General features: G+C 33.0%; 1 protein-coding gene across 2 annotated transcripts in view; it reads left to right on the forward strand.

Moving 5' to 3' along the window:
• Window positions 1-26,600, forward strand: part of LOC145690033 (homeobox protein caupolican-like) — a 212,047-nt gene that overhangs the window by 154,048 nt on the left and 31,399 nt on the right. The window contains exons 4-5 of one of the 2 annotated variants that reach the window (XM_081764531.1): window positions 23,307-23,656; window positions 23,753-23,863. In XM_081764531.1, coding sequence (XP_081620657.1) covers window positions 23,307-23,656; window positions 23,753-23,863 — 461 coding nt within the window. The remainder of the gene's footprint in view (window positions 1-23,306; window positions 23,657-23,752; window positions 23,864-26,600) is intronic. The other variant, XM_081764532.1, reaches the window with a different exon arrangement.

The raw sequence follows: 26,600 nt of genomic DNA on the forward strand, positions 1-26,600 counted from the left end.
GATCACGCTAACTATATTCACGCACGGTAATAAATGATGAGTTACTGTTATTTATTAGACATCTGGAACATTATAACCAATAACAACAAGGGAAACGAGAACTTAGAATAAAGTCCTGTACACTAAGGGCACTATCCTGGTATTCGCGTGAATTGAGTGAGAGGCAGGGAATGCGGGCCAATTCGTCAATTTTCAATTTGGCTTGCATCAGGTTTCGAACCTGAGACCTTCCGATTAGGAAATTCCGACGGTAACCATTTACCCACATATCAATTAATGTAGCTTAGGATGTGAAGCTTGTGTGTAAGCTTTTCAGGTCCGGAGAACGCATGTTCATTCTCGTATCTTTAGGAAATGGTGGATTTTTCTTTTTTTAAAATAAAATTTCTATAGAATTTCTGACGCATAAGATACTATTAACATTTTTGGTCCAATGTTAATCCGATGTTTGCTGATTACATATAATGTAATAATACGTGTATTTAGGAAAAAAAGGGGGCAATATTTTTCCAATTATTGTACAATGTTATTACTTCAAATTGTGTGTGTGTTCATAAGTTTACGGTATTATTTAGTCATGTTTGTTTACACCTGTGGTAATTACAAGTGCATGCATGCACAGGTAATTTCATATTTCTCAAGATTAGTTTGTGATGTCGGATACAAGGAGAAGTCAGTGAAGTTTTTCAATCAAGATAAGCATTATGGTAGTGTTATAAATTAAACAAAATAGTAATAATAATTATAGTTAAGGAAAATTCAGGGTTAGAAAATTAAAAGAAGAAGAAGTATGCATGAAGCCGAAAAGAAATGCAATTTTGTTATTTAATGCAGGAAACTATCATTTCAGGTAGCCAGTATTAAAACAAAAAAAAACAAAAAAAAAAAAAAAAAAAAGTTATGGTATTCACTTACCCCTCTTTCCCCAATACCAGCTAAGAAACAAACAACTCGTTTATAACTATTACTCCTAGTATTGTTATTGTTATTATCGTGTGTTATTCTTGTAATTTATGGCATAATGACAAATGCTATCGGCGCAATTAACAAAGAAAGAATTTTAAAAAGGTAGGTAGGTTATGACGTAATATAATTTAAGACCCACCGTCGTTATTATTCTGGTTTAACATGAAAAATTAATTTTCCAATTATGCATCATATTTAAAAGGTACAGTCGGGCGCAAAAAGTGCATGTCTCGTTATGAGAAAGATTCATTGGTCGATTGCAGGTAAGGCCGGCCGTATATTTATCAGAGGACAAGACAGTCTTCCTGAGATTTAGTACTGTGATTCTAGTATACCGCATATTCATTCAAGCATGCTAGACAAAAGTATCTCAAACACTCAGTATATCCATCCCTCTTTCTCTCCGCATCCTCTCATGTCTCAACCTGGCTAACCTTCTTCTATTCAATGTGCAGCCGGCCTAAAAGGTGAGTTCCGGAGTGGAGGACTTGAGAGAATGTCGTACTCCGTCAATTCGTGCAAACATTTTCCGCGCAAGTGAATATAAGCTTTATTATATGTATGATTTAATATCCTAAAATAAGATTTAATTCAATTTGCTGAAGTAAAAATTTTTCTTTGCATATTTTATTTTCTCTCTGGAAGGGGAAATTATAAAATAAACATAACTGAATGCGTACACCAGTTATGCTCTCAACTGGGAGGTGGTGCTAAGAAACAGAATGGCAAAACAAAATCCAAGAAAGCAATTAATGCTTGCTTTTCATATCATACAGCATCCTTTCAGATTTTTCTCTAGGGAGGGGGGGGGATCTCCACTCACATAAAAATTTCACATTTTTTTTTATTATAGTACATTTTGCATTAAATATACATATGATTAAAACATAGGTATTTCTCAAACTCAGGGGGTACATTTGCTCTCTGTCCTACCTAAATGATGTCCCTTCACCGCAATACAAACTATAGACCCAAACCGTGAGAAACGTTACGGTAGCCAACTAACTGCCAACGTTGGCCCTGTTGTAATTGACCACTTCGCCGATCGGTTGCCAATGGAGCCTCTACGAAAGAAATGAAATTGCAATTAAGGCTACAAGAATGCAACTATTGGGTAAATGAAAGTAGATTGTAGGTTGGAAGTTAGGCTATCATATTTTCAACCCTGTTTTTGCAATTAACTACTAATGAGCTTATCAAGTGTGCTTGTAGCCCTGCTTCTGTTTCCATGTACCATCAGGTAGCCGTCTTTGGACTGTATTACAAAAATGATCATCTTATGAAAGCGACTATATTATGAGGTACCGGTGACATTAGCAAGTATACCAATACGATTCGACGGTTATGCTACAGCATTAAGCGCTTAATCACATTTTAAAACCATATTATGATGTGAAAAAATCGTACTGTTATCAACATAATATATTTAATCGTTTCAATTTGATAACCATTTTTAAAAAGGAATAAAGTTTAGAAAAAGAAGAAAACAAAAACTGCAACACTCTTCCGGTAAGTTTGCAACCTGTGCAGAATGCATGAGTTAAGTATTTGATGACACTCGACATGCGTGAAGATTTATATTGCATGTTATCTTTATATGGTATCACATAGCACTTGTCTTTGCAAGAAAGACGAGCTTTAACACCTAGCTGCTTGGCTAAGTAGTATAAACATCCAGTCATGCATTTCTAGTTGCAGATATTAGCAAACTAATCACTAATGCAAAAGAGAGATGTGTGTGTATATATAAATAGAGAGCATCATTTTTCGTTTTATGTAAATGGGTGTGCGTAGGTGTGTTCCAAGGGCAATTACGGTACAAAGGTATAGTGAGGATAATATAGCGTAATGATTTTCATAATGGTCGTGTTAAATTTTCTTTCTCTCTGAGACAGTTGAAATTGTTCAAACTAAGGAGATGAAAGGTTTTGTTGTTGTTTTTACATATTAGTGATAATTTATAAATAAACCAGTTAGGATTTATATTTCTAGGCTTTCAGCATCTAAGGCCATTTAGCACTTCACGATTTGAGGGATGACGTCCCTCAGCGAGCACACAATCCGGGGAAAGGGAAGCGGTCTGGGATATATAAGTTAGGTACCATCCCGGCATTTGCCTGGTGAGAATGAGGAAAACCTTATTCAGGGTAGCTGACCTGAAAAAGCGTGTTACGACTTTTTCGATCGAGTGGCCCCACCGGGAATCGAACCCGGGACCGCTCGCACCGAAGGCGAGAGCGTTAGCGACTACGCTACGCGAAGCCACACAAATCCGTTAGTATCTTCAATATTATTAATGGTATTGCAGATGGTGTTTTTGAAAATCAGCTCCCTCGGGCCAGGGACACCCATAATTTCATGGACCCCCATTGATATTTTGTTGATAATAAATGTGGCAAAAACTCTTTAGACATAGCGACTTATCGATAAAGTTGGCGGTATAGGTGGCCAGTCATTCGTACAATCAGTGATCGATATTTGCTTGAAAATTGATCTTGATAGCACTGCCGTAACTTGTGGGAAGCTAGGGTGGGAGGGGGGCAACTATTGTCTAATTTCATCTCCCCATGGGAAGATGAAAGGGGCCTATTTAAGGATAAAACTTCCATACTCCATATGATATAATACAAACATAAATGTATAAATAAAGCGTGGAACAGGTTCACCACATAAAATAATAATGAAATGTTAAAATAAGAAAAAATAAAACGAAAATGTGATTTGGGCCCATTTCAGTAAAATATATGCTATTTGGGCTCCTATTTCTTAAGGTTGTAAGTGATGTCGAACATTGTACCCTCGATTAAATTAGTGAATCATGGAATGGGTACACCATACCATCAGAGGCGGTTCTAACCCGGGACTGAGAGGGCTAGACCCCCGTGTTCTTCAGTACCTAAAATGATTTAAGGCATTATTTATGTATTTTTGAAAGTTTATAGTAAACTCACTATATAACTATCTTAGTCTGAGTTCTGGCTGTTCTCCCCACTTTTTACCTTCTAGAACCGTTACTGCATATCATTTCCAAAAGAAGTTAAAACAATTTAAGGCGCTGTTACAATCTCATCATCTGAACAAAGTGCATTTTCATAAGATGAAGCATAAATGTAACCCGGACCATACTTCAGTACATACCGACTGATACCCCTAGAGGTAAAAGTAATGTAAATATTTCATATTCTATGGAGATGATAGGGATTAAATTTCATTCCATAGTTTATTAGAGGAGGATTAACTTCATATTTTTCTACAGGGGCCCAACTTCATACTATTTAGGGGGCCCAAATATTAATGCTTGGCTTTCCCTCCCCCAGAAAAAGTTTCAGATTACCGTACAGCGCTGCTCGATAGTGATGTAGGTTTTTAAAAAATCTCTTTGTTTCTTCGTGTCTCTTTTGTGCCAGTCAATATAAGAAAAACCCTCAAACAAATACAAAACCTTTCAAAAAAACAACACTTCGCTAACCAAAAAGGAATTTTAAACCTTCTTATGATCAATACAATATAGCAAGTCATCGACACCATTCAATTTGGGCAAAGAAAAAAAAAAAAGAACTTGAGTATTGTTGTAAATTCAATGATACAAGATGTATTGCAGGGTGAATAAAATTTTCTCGTCTCGCGACCAACACTAATTGAAGGGTTAGCCTAAATTTTTACTAATTGAAGGGTTAACCTGAACTTTTATTAATTGAATTGTAAGCCTAAACTTTCTACTAATTGGAGGGTTAGCCTAAAACTTTACTAATTGAGGGGTTAACCTAAACTTTTACTAATTGAAGAGTTAATCGAAATTTCTACTAATGGAAGGGTAAGCCTAAACTTTCTACTAATTGAAGGGCCAACCTAAACTTCCACTAATTGAAGGTTAAGCCTAAACTTTTAGTAATTGAAAGGGTAAGCCTAAACTTTCTACTAATTGAAGGGTTAGCCTAATCTTTCTACTAATTGAAGGGCTAGCCTAAAAGTTTACTAATTGGGAGTTTAACCTAAACTTTTATTAATTGAAGGGTTAATCTAAATTTCTACTAATGGAAGGGTTAGCCTAAACTTTTACTGATTGAAGGGCTAACCTAAACTTTCACTAATTGAAGGGTAAGCCTAAACTTTTAGTAATTGAAAGGGTAACCTAAACTTTTTACTAATTGAAGGGTTAGCCTAAACTTTTATCTAATGAAGAAGTAAAGAAAGAGTAAGTTTGTTAAAGGATGAAGACAAAGATCTGGATAAGGACTGCAACACCTCAATACTGTCCTCCGAACCGAACAATTCTATTTGTTGGTTACACCTTAGTAGTTTTTTTTAAAATTTCTTTTTGAACTGACTATGATTCATTATTGCGTGCTGGAAATTTTTGTATTATACATTTATATATTTGGTGTGTTTTGTGGACAAAATAGGTTTATCATGGTAATCACGTGCTGGACGTGGAAAAGTTTTGTAATACCAATGCGAAGGGGGAGAACTGTTCGTAGTGGTAGGATGAGACTTCTACTCCAGTAGGGGTCGAAAGATATATGTCCATTCAACTCCCGAAGACTATATTATAAAGACAACTTGTCAGTGGGGCCAGTTACGTTATTCGAGAACTGTCGACGCGAATTTATATAGTATAATGGTCGAAGAAAAATAGCTTTTTGAAAAAAAAAAAAAAAAAAAGGAAAAGGAGGGGAAAACAAAGTTTGATTCATTGCATTGGGATATACATGTGTTTTATGTAAACTTCGAAAGAAGGAATTATTTCTCTACCTATGTTTTGATTTCTTTTCTTCCCTTTTTTCCCCAATAATTTATTTTTCCTTTTTTTCTTCTTTATATTACAGTATATATAATGTCGAAACCAAAGACATGGAACAGATATTTATTTTCTCCTCCTACCCCCTTTACTTCTCTCAAATATATATATAGAAAGAATGTCTTTCTTACAAACATTAAGAAACATGCACATTGAACATAGTTATTTTATCCCTTTTTCTTTACGGGAAGAGGGGGGGAACATGTTCGTGCGTGATGTTATTATTTTTAAAAAACGAAAGAAAATATTTCAAATATGTTGAAAGAATTTATAAAACTTTAGAAAAATGCTTTTAAAAAAATATTGGAAAAATAAAATGTATTAATAATAACAAATGGGTTTCATTTCACATTCGAGTTACAACAGTAGACTTCCGAACTATGGAGGATACGATATAGAAACCGGAAGTAGTTCATTATCGCTCCTGGTTTCAGATAGACTGGTAAGAATGGAGACGAGGGTTCTTCTTGGAAAGCTGAATTAATATCAAAAGTCTTTTCTCGCTCTCTTTTGTACACAATTTTTGTGTTACAATAGTAGCGAGGTTTCTAATAATGATCTCTGCAAACAGTTCTTAAGTCTTCATCCCGGCGAAATTAAAATACCGCTAATTTTACAGTAATTATGTGATATCTTCAAATAGATAAAAAGATAATCGAAATGTGGAACAAGAACGCCCTAGACAATATTATTTTACATGAGAAACCGTTATCACGACTCACTTATCTGCTTTCGATTTCGAGCCATTTTGAAAATCGGCATTTATTTTAGCGTTTCTAAACGGCTGAAAACGGAAAGCCACTAGGTGACTTGTGGTAACGGTACCTCATGCAAAATAATATTGTCTAGGGCGCTCTTGTTCCATATTTCAATTATCTTTTTTATCTATTTGAAGATATCACATAATTCCTGTAAAATTAGCGGTGTTTTAATTTCGCCGGGATGAAGACTCTTAATCAATAGACCTAATTATAAAATGTGAACCTGTTGGTTTTTCTTTTTTTTATGACTAAATAACATCCATAGTAAACTATTCTTCATGTATAGCTTAGAAATTACTTATACCACACTATTTAGTTACAAAACCAAACCAAACGACTTGGCACAACAGCCCTTTGTGGGCCTAAGCCGCTCCTACGCCATCTGTTTGCGATCGAGTGAACTACCCCCAGCCTAGCGATGCTGCATCGTTGCGTCTCTAACAGGTGTATCAGGAACTTTAACTAGACTTACAGTTAGATACTATCTGGTTGCTAAATAAATATTTGGATGAAGTTTGAATAAACTCGAAAGAGCCATTCTCGAAGCGATTGTCTAAGGGGGGCGAGACTAATCTCCAATGATAACTAATTCCTTTCGGATATTTTTTTCATAGTAATAAATTATTATATAAGGTGAGTGTTGAAGTGAAACGAAATATTTTTGTTTTACGTCCCACGTTTATGCCTTATAGGCTAAAGGAAATGGATAATCAATGAAGCGGGTGGATATTTTTGAAAATAATGGTGAAATGAAAATGTGGGAGGCAACGAAAAAATCTTTGAGCTTTACGTCCCACGGTTATGCCGGTTAGGCTAAAGGAATCGGTGACGGTGAGTAATGAATGAAATTGTGGAGTGAAGAAAGTGGGAGGAAACGGGGGAACCCCGAGAAAACCCACGCACACGGTGTTTGTCCACCACAAAGTTCACTTGACGGGGCCTGGGATCGAACCCGGGACCCCAGGCACCAGAGGTGAATGCTCTACCACTGAGCCACCGCGGCCTCAGTGGGAGGTAACGAAAGAACCTCGAGAAAACGCACGGACACAAGGTTGTCCACTATAAAGTGACATGGTATGGAGTCGAACCAGGAAACCTTTGCATCATAGATGAGCGCTCTAGTACTGAGCTACTCTGCGTCTCCTCTACTGAACTACGTAAGGTTATTAATAAAGTATTTATTTATGAAATGAACAAAATTGTTAATAGCTGTTTTTTTTTTTTTTTTAATTAATCCGTGTTCGAAACACTTTCGATCGATGAAGTACAATTTCTTGATTTTTACCTTAGAGTTAATAAAATAACTATAAATTCTGAATAAAATGTTTATGTAGCGACTTCTCAGACATTCGATTTTCATTCAGCACTTAAACAATTTTGTTTTGGAATAGAATACCTCTCCTTCCCATTCAAATTCCTAAAATTTTCAGTGTTTTTAAAGCTTCTGAATATATGAGCGGACCAATATTCAAAATACACTTTCTCGGTGTGTAGAGGTATTGAAAACACTTAAAATCCGTTGAAATTTTGAATTCATTTTTTTTCTTTCAAGATCACATTTTTTTCCACCCCTGTCGTTGCCGACAAGAATTTTAACAATGGTCCAAAAAATGGATCAAAAGATTGCTCACTTGGCCAAGAATTTTAGGAATGATTAAAAAAACCATCAAAATATTGCGATCTTGGCCAACAATTAGTATTTGAATCAGGAGCAAAAAAAATTTGAACGAGGCCCCTAAATCCAGATTTTGTATTTTTTACGGAATAAGCACATCATACTGAGTTAAATGATAGTTTGGGTTTGGCTACACTCTATGTAGTTCTCCAGATGTAAGGCATACAAGAAAATTTTTGATTGAATTAGATATATTGAATATTTATTAGATATTTTGGATCAAGGCCCACAAAATTTTTGAACGGCTCTAAATCGAGTTTTTGTATTTTAACGGAATAAGCACATCATAACTGAGTTGAGTGATAGCTTTGGTTTGGCTACATTATATGTAGTTCTCCAGATATAAAACGTACAGGATTTTTTTTTTTTTTTTGCCTGAAATATATTGGATCTTTTCGTGCAAAAATTAAAAAAAAAAAAATAAAAAGCAATAACTGTTATCAAATACTTACATCATGGAATACTGTGTTACTGTAAGATTAATTCGTATTGATTTGTATGTTAGCACTCACAAACAAACTTTTTAACATTCTTGAGACTTGTTCTCATTAAACCAATTAGGTTCATTTCGTATGTCTTTTAACATTCTACGTGGAATTTCTATCCAGGAAGTAAGTGCAAAAGATTAGTCCAGTTTATAGTTGTACAACATGCATTCAAATTACACTTAAAATGAATAATGTTCTACTACACACACTTTTATTTTATTTTATTTTTATTTTTGTAAATTCACTGCTCTTTTTTTTCTTTTTTTTTTAATGAACTTGAGTTGTCGACCTTAATAGCGCAAACCGGATGACATTTTTTTTTTTGTTTTTAATCCTCAAATATGTCGTGCATGTATTTTTATATATATATATGTATGCATTGCCACATTTCTTTTATTTTAAAATTACAATCGTTTGGTTATACTCTTTTGTAATCTACTTTGACTCTGCTTTAATTTGGTTTGATGCCGTGGTGGCTCTAGCTAAAGGGGCTTAGGCCTCCCAGTTCTTTGACTGACAAAAATAATTTAAGCTATTATTTATATATATTTTTAAAGTTTATAGTAAACTCATGATATACCTATCATCTGCCTATCGTCTAGGTTCTGCCTGTTCCCCACTAGTTTTTGTCATTTAGATCCGCCACTGTTTTCATGATACGTGTTCTGTAATAATATTATTATTTACTGAGCTTCTTAAAAAGGAGGAACGTAGGCCTATAAGATGGAGGTAATTGTCAGCGACGTAGGAAGTAATATCCATGGAAATTGTTAATTTATTAATATGTAGGCACCCTGACGTGTGGTTCGGCTATGAAATGTTTTGTATAGCTATCAAAAATGGCGTGCATCAATTGAAACGTATGGACGTATATATCAAATATCTTCTATAAACCTTATTTTTCCCGTACGAAGAACGAGCATTCTTTTCTTTGATGTACTGTTATTTTTTTCTTTAAAATTACATTTTATTTCATCTACGATTTTGGACAAGATAACCCTCACTTCACCCACTCATGAACTTCAACACTTTTCTGTAAAACATCGTGTTTTTCTTGTAAGAGTTTTCCTGGGATTTTTATGTCGTTCAGCCTAACTCGTCGATTCGAGGAGTTTATATATAAAAATCACTCACACACACACACACACACGTACCACCTTTCGAGTGTCTGGGAGCTCATGTCATTCCGGAGATATCGATTGGTGGTTAGAACCCTGGGATTGAAATAGCTCTTAAAGGCATGTCGGGAAGACTTTTTCTCTATCTACATCTCTGTTCGCTCGCTATTGTAACTTTTTCTTTATATTGGGATTTTTATAAGTATTTTGCACAAATGTTTTGATTTAAATACCTTATTATTAAAGATACTGGCTGAGTCTGCGCTCTTTATACAGCGCATCATTCACATATCAGCATGAATCTCCTTGTTGTTCCTCACATCTCTACTTGTCCCATTACAGACATAAATGAAAAACGCCTTGATAAATGTCCATAAAGATTAGATTTTTTTGGATTATTTTTTCAATAGGCCTATCTCACACCGTTTGCAAAATTTAAACCTATTTCCGGTTGGAGTTTCTAATTCATGTATGATCAAGAGTTTTTTTTTTTTTTTTCGTCTTGCATGCAGTATGTAATAAGCAAATATATTAAACTTATAATTAATTATATATAATCCCAGTGATATGTGTGTTCATTGGACAAAACACTCCAAACAATAGAGATTCATCTTAGACTCAATGAAGCACTAATCTGCGTTTAAAAGCATGCAGGAAATCGTGTCATGAGATTACACGGCAATGCAATCGAACCCAATGCAACAGTCAATTCATCCATTTGAGAATGGGATACGAAATTCTTTATCCCTGGCAGGAGATGAAAGAATAAACGACACAAATTCTTTGAGCAAGATTCGAACCCGCTACAGACAGTGGCCAGCCTAATTTCTTAGGAGCACTCAAACATGCCTGCCGACTAAAGTGGTTGATTGGTTACTCTTCAGCGTTCCTTTTCAGCATTGAAGTTGTATGAGACATGGACCTACAAAGTTTAAGGTGGGTCTAATGCATTCAAATTTTAACGTGCTTCCACTCAAGTGGAGCAGCATATACTGTACCGTACAAAGCAGAAATGTTGACAATTACGAGAAATTAATAGGAGGCTGCCAGAATGAAGATATGGAGAAGAAGGGAGAAACTTGAGTAAAACGATCAACTAATGTGGAAGAATTAAGGGAGAGTTGGAGATAGATGAACAATACTAGACATAATTTTAAATTTTAAAAAAATCGTAATAGGAAATATGATTTAAAAAAAAGAATATTAAGGGCGATATAGGAAATATGGTAGAAGTAAAAATGGAGAGGTAAAGAGTATTACACACATTTAAAATTATTTATGTTGATGATTTAAGATAATTCTGATACTATCGCGAAGAGACGATGACAATTCGTAGTGTGCAAAAGATTCTCTATTTGCGGCAAGCAACAGCAGAATATTTGGGATGGTAATGATTATGATTTGCTGGCTTCGTACATTTCCGTACATGCTATGTTCCCTTCGTGAAATCAACGTTACCACAGAAATAAAATTATGTATATGAAGCTCGATTTACCTATCAAAACGCGTCATGTGACATCTTCATTTGCTGGATAAAAATATTCCACATTATTGTGCGCGGCAGTCACATTGACGTGTGGCCTTCGATGCTGCTGTCACGTCGACCAATCCGCTTACAGCAACGTTGCCAACTCTTGTGTTGTGGAAATCCGTTTTGGCCGACATACCGAGTATATTCTTGGTGAGACCAAAGTTTTGTCAATATTTGGTAGTATTCTCCTGGAGAAAGTAAATTTCTTATTGGATACTGGGCAGCAACGCGTCGCGAGCTTATTGGTTCAGACTAAAGTTCAATTCAGTTGTCATGTATTATAAGAGATCAGCTTATATATATATAAATGATTATGCATATTATATGTAAGAAATTACACAGTAAATCGTGTCATACAATGCATGAGATTATTCGTAATGCATTATTAGGTGTAGTGTGACACATTTAAGTACTTAATTTTATGCAGATCAGAGTGTCATATGAGTGAAATGTGAAAGGATATTTGTTTGGAAATATATAGCAAAGAAACATTATTTTCGTCCTTCATTTTCAACATAAGGGAATTTTGCTTCCAGACATTGGTTGACTGGTTGCATAAATTTCTGGATATATATTTATATATATAATGCATAAATATCTGGATGATGACAAAAAGCAGACCTTATAACCTATCTATGAATGATCGTTATTATTTATTAAACATATGTTGAAAAGAACGAAGATAATTTTAAGAACAATGAGAGGTAAAGTGAATATCACGTGTCAAATGAAAGTCTGCCCTTTTCATGGTTGTAATTCTATTGGCCACGGAATTAGCCATTGAAGAGTACTAAAATTTGCATCTCACTAGCTTTTGGGTTATATATCAGAAATAGATATAAAACATTTTTAATTTGTCATTTATGTCAACCAATATGGTTCGATTTATTGATTTTTATCTCCCTATAAATCTACGTACGTACTTTTCAGCTTTTTTTTTTTTTTTTTTAGTACCTTGTTCGTAATATAATGCTCCTTTTTTTGATGAGTTAGTGTAATTATATTACAAATGTCAAAAATATAACGCGAACAAAACTATTATTAACATTCTGAATTACCTTGCTGAGGTATAATTATAAGGAGAAAGAATTATGTCAACGGAATAGTTTACTTCACTATTTTTTTTACTTCTTCCTTCTCTCACACTTAAGTTACGCCATCTTTTCCATAGTGAAATTATGTACTATATTTTCCATAGTCTATGGGAATTCTATATTATATTATCTTTGCTGGAAATATAGAATTTATAAACACTAAAATTAATAAATTTCCCCATTGTGAAAATAAAAAAAAAAATCATACACGAAAAGTACTTTCTTAAATTCGAAATGAGATAAGAAATTTTTCGAGTCTCAAGAGCAACACTAGTTCATCCAAGTCGTAGATCTCAATAATATAAATCAATAAAGTGAATGAGTGTCTCTTCATTGACAAACATAACGAAGAGAACTTTTCAACATTTAAAGATTCGCAAGTTATTACGTAACATACCCCAATAATAAACATGGCTTAAATGTTATTTCTCACACTTTGTGGACCTCTTGTGACGCACAAGAATTCAGATAACTTATAGAAAAAATTAAGCAGCAAAAAAAAAAAAAAAAAAAGTAATACATTTTTACGTGAATTTACGAGACGAGCGAAAAATACTTTCCAATAATTGAGACAAGATTTCTACAAAATTTACAAGAAAGTCAGGAGTAAACTTTTATTTCTCGTCTTGTCTCGTGAGTAGCATTAATAGCAATTCTTTATTATGGGTACACATTGCATTTACTTAACATTTAACTATCCATAATTGATTTTAGCAAATGTTTATTATAAGTATACATTTTATTTACTTAATATTTAACCGTCCTTTACTGGTTTTAGCAAATCTTTATTGTAAGTACACATTGTACTTACTTCATGATTAACCGTCCTTTATTGAATTTAGCAAACTTCTTTTACAACATAACTAACTAATAATCTCATTACTTACTTTGTTGTACCTCGAATAAACCTGCAATAGATCTAATTAGTTTTGATTTTAATTAGAGAATTTGTGAACATTTAATTTTCAAACCTCAACTTGGATGGCCAATAACTTTGGAGCGAAAGGTCTGCACAGTAAAATATTTCACATCTATGTATACTAGCAAGTATACTAAGCAAGTCAAGTTGAAAATTGGATGGGTTTTATAGACCACATACGACGTATATTTGTTTTGTCCCAGTGATTGATTATTAAAAAAAAAAAAATGAAATGAAAAGTGAAGTCTAGAATGATGAACACTTGAACGTTTTAAAGGTCAATTCACAAACGTTTAATAAACGAGACGTTTGTGATAAAACGTAAACATAGTAGCATTCGGTTAATTAAAAGCCTTACTAAACGTTTGACAAAACATGTGGCCACTTGAAACGTTTTCCAACATATTGAGTTAAATATACTCGTATGTTTCACCAAACATTGAACTAAAACGTTTCGCTAATTAAACATTTTGGTAAAAATGGCTAATTGAATTCTTTCATAAAATATTTTAGCTATTTGAATGTTTATTAAGCAGTTAGACGTTCCGCAAAAGATTGAACTAATTAAATAAATGTTTTGCAAAAGAATGAGATAATTAAATATTTTGCAAAACGTTTAGTTAATTAAAAGTTTCAAAAATTTGACTAATTGAATTATTTCATAAAACATTGAGCAATTTGAATTGTATAAAAAAAAATAGATAATTGATTTACAAAACATTTATTTAATTTAATGATTTAAAAAACAGTTAATTGAATATTTTGCAAAACATTATCTAATTAAAAGTTTCGTAAAGATTTTGCTAAATTAAAGTTGCGGAAAATATTATTTTATTAAATGTTTTGGAAAACGTTTAGCTAACTAAGTATTTTAACAATTTCATGATAAGAGGAAGTAAGTTCGAACTAATTCTTGATTCTAGGCCGAAGTACGTTACTTGTTTATTAAAGGTGGCTATTCAATTTCTTCTCAATGCTAAATGAAAACCAATATAAAACACGCATTTATATATCCCCACACATATACTCCTATACAACAATAAACCAACTTAAGGAAACTTACATGTGCTTTTTTTCTTAAGTTGATCAGTTTTTATGTTCAACTAAACTGGTTTTCATCATTGTAGGGTATTTAAAAATATGTATTTTTCAATGTAGAAACATACACGTTTCCAAATTAATTATTGTACGTACAAATTTATCTAGTTGTTTCTAGTAGTAGGAAGGAACTAATTCATTTTTTTTTAAACAGTAGACATTCAAGATATTTTAAGGAATACTAGTCATTAGAGTTTTATTTTTCTTTCTCTTCGCATAAGCAATGAGTATACGAGTCTCACATTACGTATCACAATGAATTACTTTTATATTTAAAATCCGATGCAGTAAATCACATCTGGACAGGTATAATGTGTGTGCGTGTAAACAACCTATATGAATATATACTATATATAACAGAGTAGGGAACATTTGGAAGTCATTATGTACATGCATAAACATTCACATAACAGCCATGTTTTCTGTACTAAAAGATTCTTCGGTGGTAACGACAAGCATGTTGAGTTAAGTTGTGAACAAGTGAGTATTATTGATGTTGAATTCATGTTTAAAACTTTTTATTTATTTATTTTCTGAATTATTGGTGGAAAGAGGGATGATTTGTAACGATCTACCTTTTGGTGAACATGAGTTTCCCTCCCTCCTTCCTAAAATCATTGCAAGAGTAGATTTTTTCTCTTAGTTGTTGTCTCTCTCAATAATGGTTATTTCCAATATACACGAGAAAAAAATTCCTGCTGAGAAAGAATTGGTAGCCTTATTTCAACATTCAGGCTTTTCTTTTTTAAATCATATTTTCTTATACTACACAAATCATTCTTTTTTTTTTTCAAATATATATTGTGAATAAGATATTGTACATTCACATAAATTTTGAATTTTGTTTCCCGAGATCGTACTCCGTAGTAGGCATACTCAACTACTAACACTACTACTACTATTACTACCTAATTCTTCTCAGCTACCATGTTTTCCATAACTACCACATATATAATAAAAATATGTACGTATTCCATGTTGGCAACTCATGTTCCAGCGTCTGCTCCTCCATATACACGTAATGGTGTAAAAGAAACTCGAAGCAGGGGGGGTTGTTTTTTTTACTTTCATCGTCTGTACCTATCCAAAGAGGACTCCCCTTGTTTAACAAGAGAACTGCATGCGAGCGACCACCCCAACCAATCATGTAGCCACATACATTCTTAAGTCTACATATGTATATGTGTGCATATGTATGCTTAGGTATATAAATATAAATATATATATATATGTATGAAGGAGGATGGTTGGTTCTCGTCTCGAATATACGTTCAGTTCTTATATATGTTATTTTTTAAGAAAGAGAAGGAAACAGCGGGACACCTTAAAAACTGTTCACATGCCTATGAAAGAAGTCTTGTCTCATTGTTAACGTAGCATCATTAATCACTCTTTTGTTTCTGTACCCATTATTCTTATTATTTGTCTTAACTGACTTCTCTTTCTCTCTTTTTATTTGTTTTCTTTCACTTTTTCTTTTATTTTCTTTCTTTCTGTAAGAAATGTACTTTTTTTCCTCCTATTGGTCGTGATCTTTTTATAAGCTTGTCCGATATTTTTTTAAAGTTCTTTTTCATCATGTAGCATATTGTATGAACTAAAGATAGGCTCACGCTAGCTTAGGCTCAATATCCCCAATGAGACTCGCTCTCACTTATCTCAGTGGACTGTATTATAAAAAAGACTATACTATGTTGTAACAAATTAAGCTTATAAAGAATTTAGAGAACTACAATTACCCTTTATTTGGCACTGCTTTTTACAAGCGACATCGCATTCTATTGCGTTATCCGCACGAATTATAACTTCAGTGATCATTTAATTGGCATTATTGCTTTCATACAATATTCATATACATGATTTGCGGGTCGCTTGTTTAGATATTTCTAATCTTCGTTAACAGGGGACAGCCAAATTTAGTATTGTAGAAGCTTCATCTCCTACGTTTCGCGAAAGTTCTTTTCTCGGTTTTTTTTTTTTTTTTTAATTTGTCATTTCTTGCTCTATGGGAAGATATTTCAATGAAACTGCTAGTAATTACTGGAAATATTATTATGATATTTGACCACAATAGGGCAATGCTGCTCAGTAGCAACACATAAGACCTATTTTATGGCAATGTTGCTTTAAAATAAACATCCTGTATTTTGTAACCAAAATGCAAAAATACTTTACAGATTAAATTGTGATCACAAAGACATGGTTCAACAATAAAAACAAATTAAGTATTTTAATGGTAATGCTATCAACGCTTGCCAATTAAAGGGTTAATACCGTCATATAATATTATAGGTATATTACAGATCAATTATTTGTGTAAAAACCATTTATAAACATAAAACGGTTTAAAATTTGTAGCACATAGGGACGTTGCAACTATTGTTAGCACCAATAAAGGTACTGATCAATGAATGAATGAAAATGTTGCTGTTATGATAAGACTTGTTTTCTCATGGTGATAGATATTATTTTAGCCGATTTATTGATCAGTTATTATTTGCATAATGTTGCCTACTTAATTACAGGGTGACAGTTTATTTCTATCCATATAAGATTATTTTCTCTACTGTTTCTAGTGTTGATTACTATAAAATTATTTATATACTTGGGGATAAGTACCAGGAATAGGTCCAGAAATATGAGACCTAACCTAAGCTTTAGCATGTTAGACCTATCTACAGCATACATACCATATACTTGTTAATACTTATATATATATATATATATATATATATATATATATATATATATATATATATATATATATATATATATATATATATATATTCCCGTATATTTATTTATTTATTTTAATTGTAGCTGCAGTAAGTAAATTATATTACAATAGTTAGTAAGTCCTTTATTAATATTTGTATTTGTTAAACTTGTTTCTTCGCCTCCTAGAAGCATCTTTGTGGTTTCTTTTTCTTTTAAGATATAAAGTTCTTTCTTTGAAGCTTTTTGTGATTATGTATATGATAATATTATTTCAGTATTATATTAAAATGGATTTATGATGCGATAAATTATAATGGAAAAATTAAGTGACAAATAATCAAGAAACTATGTGTAAAATTACTAAAAAATCACACAACACTAAATCCCAGACGACCTTTTACGCCATCTTGTCGCTTTAAATCTTCAATTTGTATTATTAAAATTCCCACATCATAAATTTTCTTCTTATACCCAGAACAATGTCTTATTTCTTTTCTTTTCTTCTAAATCTGACATTCGTAAAATTTCAATCATGCTCTGTATGCCAATCATACAAAACACTAGTCTATAAGATAATTATTTCATGTCAATGTTTAAAGAACATTAAGTTGATACTGGTTAGTTAACCAAAAACCACTGGTTAGTAAACCACTTGTCGTAACAGCTCATTTTGTGGGCCTAAACCTATTCTAGCGCCATCTGCTAGCGATTGACTGAACTACATCCAGTCTAGCGGTGAGCACGTACTTAGCGCGCTGTGACGCCCGTCTCTATCAGGAGCTTTCTAGACCTAGTGATCGTCACGTCTTTTTATTCACGTGACTCCCCAGTTTTCATCACGACGCCGAGTAGACGCCGAAAATTTGGAAAACATCAGCTGGGAATACAAAAATTATATCGAACATCAAAAAGTACATAGTTTTTATTTTTTTTTAAACCATTCAGCTGGGGGAAAGTTATCTTTTAAATTGGACTGACTGTGCTCTTTTAAATTAATGATGTGTTATATTAACTGCAGTTTCTGACCTAAAATGTTCACATTTTGTCTAGGGACAAACGAAGTTGCATATACTCAACTCAGCAGTTTCAGCATAGGGCAAAGAGGGCGGGTTGGCGGGGCAAAGAAGAATGCAGAATATATTCCTAATAATACAACCATGTGTACCCTGAATATTATTATTTTTTTAAATCAATTGTTATATTCAGCTATTTTTTTTTTTTTTTACATTCATTAAGTAGAGATGAAGTTTCATCCACATATATAATAGTATGTGACAAACAGGCGGAACACAAGGGAATCGTGTAAAAGCAGTAACTGATCATCCCACGATATAAATATTTTTATGTGTGTGTTCCGTTATGAAAACAAAGTGTCTACATGTGTTAGAAAGGTTTTTTATGGAGTAAATAATAATAATAATAATAATAAAATTGAAAAAAAAAATAGCTGCTATACGATGATGAACAGGAGAAAAAGAAAAAAAGTAATATGAAAGAAACAGTTTTCCATTAAATAGTAGTAATATTAAGGGAAAAATACTCTTTTAACGTTTTCTTTTAACACGAACGATAATGAACCTCGCTAAGAAAATTGCGATAAAGGCAGAAATAAGTAGCAATAGAAGTGCATCAGTGGGGGCAGGGCGGTTAAGACACTTTTGTTAAAGAAAAGTCTTTTAAAAAAGCGTTATCTTTCTTTGAAATGATCATAACTCATTCTATATGGATAATAAAATTTCAGCTTTACAAAGTACACGTTCTTTAGTTTATTAATTTTCCCATTTTACTTTTTTTTCTTTTCCTTCGTGTTTATAAGCTTTTGAAAAACAAAAAATTAATAAATAATTCACATACCCACACAATCAGTTCCCCTTCAAAGATTATAAACAAACTCGTATATTTGCTTATAATTAGAACTATTAAAAATAATGCTTACATTGTTCGTTAATTTATTTGTTGAAAAACGAACTTAGGTCAAATTTTCCTAAATTAATATGTTACATATTGGAGATTTTGAGCTTCTAAACGAAATTTTTGTTGGCTGTATAACTCAGAAACTGATGTTGGCTATATTTCTCACAAACTGATATTGACTTCATAATTTAGAAGCTGACATTGACTACATAACTCAGAAACTGATATTGGGTTACATTTCTCAGAAACTGATATTGGCTATATTTCTTAGAAACTGATATTGGCTATATTTCTCAGAAACTGATATTGAGTACATAATTTAGAAACTGACATTGGCTAGAGTACATAACTCAAGAAACTGATATTGGCTACATTTCTCAGAAACTCATATTGACTATATAATTTAGAAGCTGAGATTGAATACATACCTCATAAACTGATGATTTCCAGCTACACGCTAACAAACACTGTGATTTATGCCAGTGATGGGCGAACTTTTTTTTAAAAAAAAAAAAAGTCTAAAGAAAAAAATAAATAAAAACTTTAGGTGGGCCAATATAATTTATTAAAAAGAATTGTAACGTGATAAAACATTTGGCTTAACCAAATTTTTATCGTGTTACAGAACAGTGGTACATTAAGTTCTTCTAGTACTAATCTCTATTAATGATTCAAGTGAATCATAATCTGTTCAAACTGGGATGCACTGATTCTCAGAAATGAAATTGAATTGATATGCCAGTGTTTCGATAATCCCGTTCTTTTCATTTGTCATATTAGGAATAATGTCGTGAGCCGGATACAAGCATTTGGGGAGCCGCATCTGGTTCACAGGTCGTAGTTTCTCCATCATTGGTTATGCACGCACATTTTTATGGAAATTGAGTTTAGATCAAATTCGCTAAAATTAATTTTATTTTGGTCGGCGTTTTGGAATGAAATTTCGAGTTGAACGGAAGACGTGATCAATTTAATGAAGGACCAGCCTTTATTGAACTAATCTTAATCATACATTAATTGATACCATACTACTACTTAAGTTTAATTGATACCATAACCATCTTGATCCGTATATATTATTTCGGGTTAAGTTTAGAGTTACCCCTCCGCTTTTTATAAAAATCAGGAAAATTTACAAGAGAAATGAGGTAAGAAATGATAATTTTGAAGTTTTTATTTGATGTTTAGGAATGTAAGTTCGGCAGGATAGTTATGTTTAATGCGAGAAAAGATATGTGGAAGTTAATACTATTTGCCGGATGCGGAAGCATTCGCGGAAGGTTTCAGCAGCATGGTGCTTGTAAAATATGGCGAATATGGCGAACAGGTGTAACGGATGCGCAAGAATAATGAAGAAAACCTTTTAAATTTTTGTGAAGCCCACGGAGTACTGAAGTCAAGTGAAATGTAAAAATTTTTAATACTTTGAGCACTGTTTTTTGTATGTTGCAAAGTCCAAGGGCACCTTCAGACTGGAGGGGCAACTCTAAACTTAAGCCATTATTTCTCCTTAAATTATATTTTCACATCACAACATCTTCAGACACAAATCAATATAAACTTAAAACGATCAGCTTCACTAAGCGCTCTGCTCTTCAACACAACTACAAACTCCCAGTACATTGCAACTAACAGTAAGATTTGTATACTCTTTCTTTTATATCATCAGGTGCAGACGTAGGTCGTAGTCATATACAATCGCTGAGTTTTTATCATAAACAGTTGTTTTGTATTATAATAATTTTAATGTAAAAACAGTGATGAAAGATAGAAGATAAAGCTAATTCATCTTATAAATACGTACTAACTGAAATATCTGTTTGTCGCACAAGAAGAATAGTTTATTTCGTCCCTTGGTTTTGTCTTTGGATATTTCGAATCTTACATAATTTGATTTTTTTTCCATATCCCATTAAACGTCGAATTAAACTGAGATCACTGTATATTAATTCATAAACTGTGATTCATACGGAAATCTTTTGTGTAAGAGTCTCCAACTATGCCACGTGTCACCTCGTCGGCGCTGAGCTAAGAAACAGTAATTATTAACACACTTTTTTCCCCTTAAACGAGAAGCTATTTTATGATTAAAAACGTTAAAAAGAAATTACACGTGTAAAAGAAATGAAGGATATGGTTATTTTTATTTGCTTGATACGAGTGTTCTTCATTTGTTAATGGAAAATATAAGGCTTCTGAATTTTTAGCTATTATCATTTACAACCTGAAGTTTGACACGTTAAAAAATCTTTCGGGTGATGCAAATATTGTAAAAAAAAAAAAAAAAAAAAAAAAAAAAAAAAAAAAAAAAAAAAAAGGTATATATCTCATCCCCATTTTTATTGCTTAAAAAAAAAAACATTCAACAACTGGTAATCTCCATAAAATTCACTAAAATATATATATAATCTCACGTTGTGTTTTATGCATAAGCTTTAAAAAAAGCATGAAAAAAAAAGAAATGTATGCGTAACACTAAGCTGCTTTGTGCCGTCATAAATCAACATGAAATGATGAGACTGTGTATTTAGTTACGTAGTAGAAGAGAGAAAATGAATGTCATTTTCTGACACTAGGTGGCAATACTAGTTTGAGTTCAACGTTTAGTGTCATTTCGTTTAATTATTGAAGATCTACGTACGTGTGGAAGTAGCAAAGAAATAATTTTTGCAGTCTTTTTTTTAGCAATTATCATCAATATCGTTGGTACTGATAATAATTAAGAGAACTCTCGTGATGTAATATTACAGTTTATTTTTCCTCCATTCTTATCCAGCCTTTAGAGAGAAAGACAAAAATGTGAATTCTGTCTTTAGACACTTACTTGCGATTTATCTATTTTATCTTAGGAGATATCACCTAAAATACACATTGAGTAAAATTTTCAATACTTTGAGAGACGGCGTAACCATCTACGGAAAATCTGTCCGTCCAGTGATACTCACCGAAATCTTCTGTATTTGTCTACATGCACATGCGTCCAGAGCAGTGGTTGCCAATCTTATTTACCTGGTGACCCCTTCGAAAGCTCTGCATACTTAGCACTCCCTTCGTACACCCTGCATATTTCACCTCCCTTTCTGAGATTTCAGACGCAGTATTAAATTCTCAAAATCAAATAAAACGAATAATAATAGTAATATTAATAGCGAATAATAATAATAAAAATAACCTTGTCAATTTATGTTTCTATCAAGACTTCTGCATACCATTGTAGTGTGATATATATTACCGCATTGTTCTTAACGAAAGCATAGTACTTACTTGGTAGTTCGTTTTGTGCGTGTACGGTATTTAATTTAACGCCTCCTTGTTATAACATTCGTAATGTTTGTAATTAAGAATTTCAGTTTATTTTTGTCAGTAGGTTGCGTCCTTTTTGGTTATTGTTTACGCCTCCCAGGTTGGGAACCACTGATTCGTTTCTCAAACTATGGTTCTCGAGGTCTAGCATTTTGGTTTTCTTAGATTGAACTTTAGTCCAAAAAATGAAATTCGCGCGAATTACATGTCACACACTTTAGTTGAAAATCTCGAAGTTAATGCAAATAAAACGTGGAATTTAATAAAGTAGAGCTAAATATTATACAATCCTAATAGATTATAAAGCATAGATAAAATATTGTCCCATAGTATTCAATGGTTAAGAAAAACTAACGTATTTTCTAATACCAATAAAAAACTTAAGGGAATATTAACTAAAAGTACTTTATAGCTGCATATGCTCAAGCCATATAAAAATCATAAATTTGCTTGCGATTGGAACAAGAAAGAGTAAGGTAATCCTTAGCAATATTCTGATAATAAAAGTAGTCCCCAGTTGTAAAAAGATTGACAAAACTGGTTTAGAGAGAGAGAGAGAGAGAGAGAGAGAGAGAGAGAGAGAGAGAGAAGGGGTAACATTCTGAAGTTTGTAATTTTTTGTGCGATGATGAAATTCGTTTGAATAAAATAAAGTTTATTTGTATTTACAAGATTTCCTTTTCTTCAGACAGCATAAAATTAATTAATTTAATTAACCCTCCAAGTTTCGAGAGCAAACTAGGAAGATAATGAATCGAAATAGATTTTCCTTAAAATTTGGTTTCAAAAAACCTGCAACAAACGCTTCCTTCTTACACGAACTCAACGTTCAAAACCTTATAGTACAATATGTAAAAATTATTATGTTTTTATGATTGAGATCTCTTAAAATTTTAACATAAGTTTTTCAAATTTCTTTTCAGGTACGGAGCGGGCTACGACCTAGCGGCGAGACGGAAAAATGCGACGCGAGAGTCTACGGCAACACTGAAAGCGTGGTTAAGCGAACACAAGAAGAACCCGTACCCAACGAAAGGGGAGAAGATAATGTTAGCGATTATCACCAAGATGACCCTAACGCAGGTGTCTACGTGGTTTGCCAATGCTCGGCGGAGACTCAAGAAGGAGAATAAGATGACGTGGGAGCCGAAAAATAAGACGGATGATGATGATGACGCCATTGTATCTGACGCCGACAACGACGACAAGGATAAGGACGACTACGACACCGACAAACTGAAGGATTTACGGGATGTCAAACACGAGGATAAAGGTATGGAAAAATAAAAATATCCTTAGTATTTATTTTAACTCAGAATTGTGCGATATATTTGTCAACATACGTTTTTATTTTCCTTACATGTAAAAGGAGTGACTTGGATCAAGGATGGCGTATCCGGAAGACTTGAGGGTGAACGGGATTTCTCAACTTTCTCGCGGGAAATGACCACCTTTAGAAACTGTAACGGACTTTTTTATGGTGAGTCCCCTTTGACAATAGTGTCCCTCCATTTTTTTTGTCATGTTACTCCACTGACTTGGATACAAAAAAGTATTTGATTGAATAATATTCCCTTCTTTTCATATTGTTGCTTCGATGTATAATCCTATACGTTTGTCAGATAAATACGTGAAAGGTAAAGTTAATTCTCAGTTTATGTATTACTGAACTCAGACTTAAATTGGCCTGAACTCAAACTTAATCTAGAGCTCAAACGACAGAGAATGGAAGTGGAGTGAAATCTGTGCTTTTAATGAATCTAACTGTCGACGTATAGTCTGTATTGATAAATGTTTCAAACGAATCACATATAAGTTTCATGATCATAGACATTTCCTAGTTCTAAGTAAAAGGTTAGATGTAGATGTACAAGCCTACTCAGACTAGTGATGTTAGGGAGATAGTTTAATATTACGCTGATCATCTACTGTGCAAAGAGGCCCTGATTCTACCCTGGACTTCTTTCGCTCTTTTTTCTACTTCTTCTTCTAGTTCTTCGCCTTTCTTCATTTACAAATTATTTCATTATCATCCACTTGTATTAATATTGATGTCTCGTTATCCTACAGGACGTAATTGCAAATTATAGTAATCTCATTTAAAATGAGAAATAATAAATAATATACGATTTTCGAAAATAACTGTTTTAACTCCAGTACGAGAGATCCTGAGTGTTGCTGCGCAGTATCAAAATTTGAATATCTATAGCACATCCAAACTTGGCTGATATATCGATAAATATCGATCGATCAGTAATATTTTTATATCGATATTTATATCGAAATACTGCATAGCACTTGGCCCTTTGGTCGATCAGAACTCATGTACGTTTTTGATGTTCAGCACCATGTCCGTAAGTGTTCTCGGAGTTCTCCCACATTTCATTCTATAAATGCTTTCACAATCTTTTGCTTTCATTAATCATCTGTCTTCATATATCTACAGAATATAATTGGCATAACCAGTATATTACACAATAATTCATGTTCTTAGTGAATTATTGATAGGCGTTTCGTAGTTAATAGGTTGTTGTTAGCTTGATGAGATTGCCCATCTTATGGTCCTCCTGGCAGGGTCGCCAAATTTGTGAAAACAGTGATAGTTTTTCAAATATCAGGAGTATTTGGTTGTAAAATACTTCGTCCTGTGTGCTGCATTTAGTTCTGAAAGAGAAAGAAATTTGATGTGCCCAATTAGAGTAATATATGAGTGACATTAGCATCACAACTGGAAAGAATATGATATATATGAACATATCCTCTTGACAGACCAAAAAGACAATTTCCATTAACACATTACATTTATGCGGAAATGTAATTGATATAAAAAAGGGAAAAGATCGTAGGAGTAACAGCTTCAAATATTAAAAAAAAAAAAAAAAAAAAAAAAGTAGCTGGGAGGAGACGTACTGTGCAAAGAGATCGTGTACAAGTAGAAAAAAGAAACTTTATTTCACGATAAATATTTATAGAAAGGAATTCTAGAGGTAAAAGTGGGGTAAATATATTCGTTGTACGTGTCATTCATAAGGTTTCCTTCCATTTTCTGTACTAAACTCGTCGTACATTTTAACGTTAAACTGTTTTGTGCTAATTATATTGAAATTGTTTATAATTTTAATGTAATGTACTCATTGTAATCTGAGGAAGGGTAGAGTATATTTACCTGTGCATGCACATATAACTAGTATATGTTGGGTGAGGGGAAGGTTTGCAAAGAAATGAGAGAGTTCTTTTTATTTGCAAGGTACTTCATATTTGTTGATTGGGTTTGATGATCGATTGTGTGTTTGCTAATATTGACTTTGTCGTACCCTCTCCCGTCTCTCCGGGTAATGAAAACAAAGAACTTAATTAACATCTATTACAAGAGGAAGAGAGAAACAATATATCTACATCTAAAAAAAATGAATTGTTTGGGGTATTAATGAAATATGTGCAAAATGTTGGTAGTCGTTAATAACACAACTCAAGCCAATTATGTTATTTTCGTTGACGCTCTTGTCAGTAGTTGTAGACTGAATGCTTCGTTAGTTATAACACTCTGTTTATGATAGAGGGATCAAGACTTGGTATCTGTAATACTCAGTTGATGATGGTAGGATCATGACAAAATAAAGGCTGCAATAGGTCATAATAGAATCCGGATACTACAATAGCTAAATACTCGTTTGGTGATAGTAGAATAAAGGCAGTGAAACTATTATTATTAGGTATTACGCCTGTTGGCAGATCCCTAGGACTAATGAATTTATTATTATTATTATTTAGGTTCGTGCCTGGAAATGTTTCTTCCTTGTTTCTCGATCTTCAGCTTCCTCTTTTAACTTCTAATATGTTCCTCTATTTTTCAAATCATCGATCAATTGTGTTCTTGTTCTTCCTACTCCTTGCTTTCGATAGCTATACACTCTTAATGATTATAGGATCAAGTCTACAATAGATTTTGTACTTGGTTAATGATTGTAGGGTGAAGACTAAGCTAGCTATAATATCTGGTTGATGAATATAGGGTCAATGCTACACTAACTATAAGAGATAATTGCTTGTAGGATCAAGGCTCGAAAGCTGCAATACTCAATTGGTGATTATAGGATCAAGGCTTCGAAAACTGTAATAGATACTTCGTTAATGACGGTAGGATCAAGGCTATGAAAGCTGCAATACTGGAATAATTGTAGGATCAAAGCTACGACAGCTATAATATTTGATTGATG

The sequence above is a fragment of the Thermobia domestica genome, chromosome 7 (assembly GCF_964235325.1).
Source record: "Thermobia domestica chromosome 7, izTheDome1.hap1.1, whole genome shotgun sequence".
NCBI classification, from domain to species: domain Eukaryota; kingdom Metazoa; phylum Arthropoda; class Insecta; order Zygentoma; family Lepismatidae; genus Thermobia; species Thermobia domestica.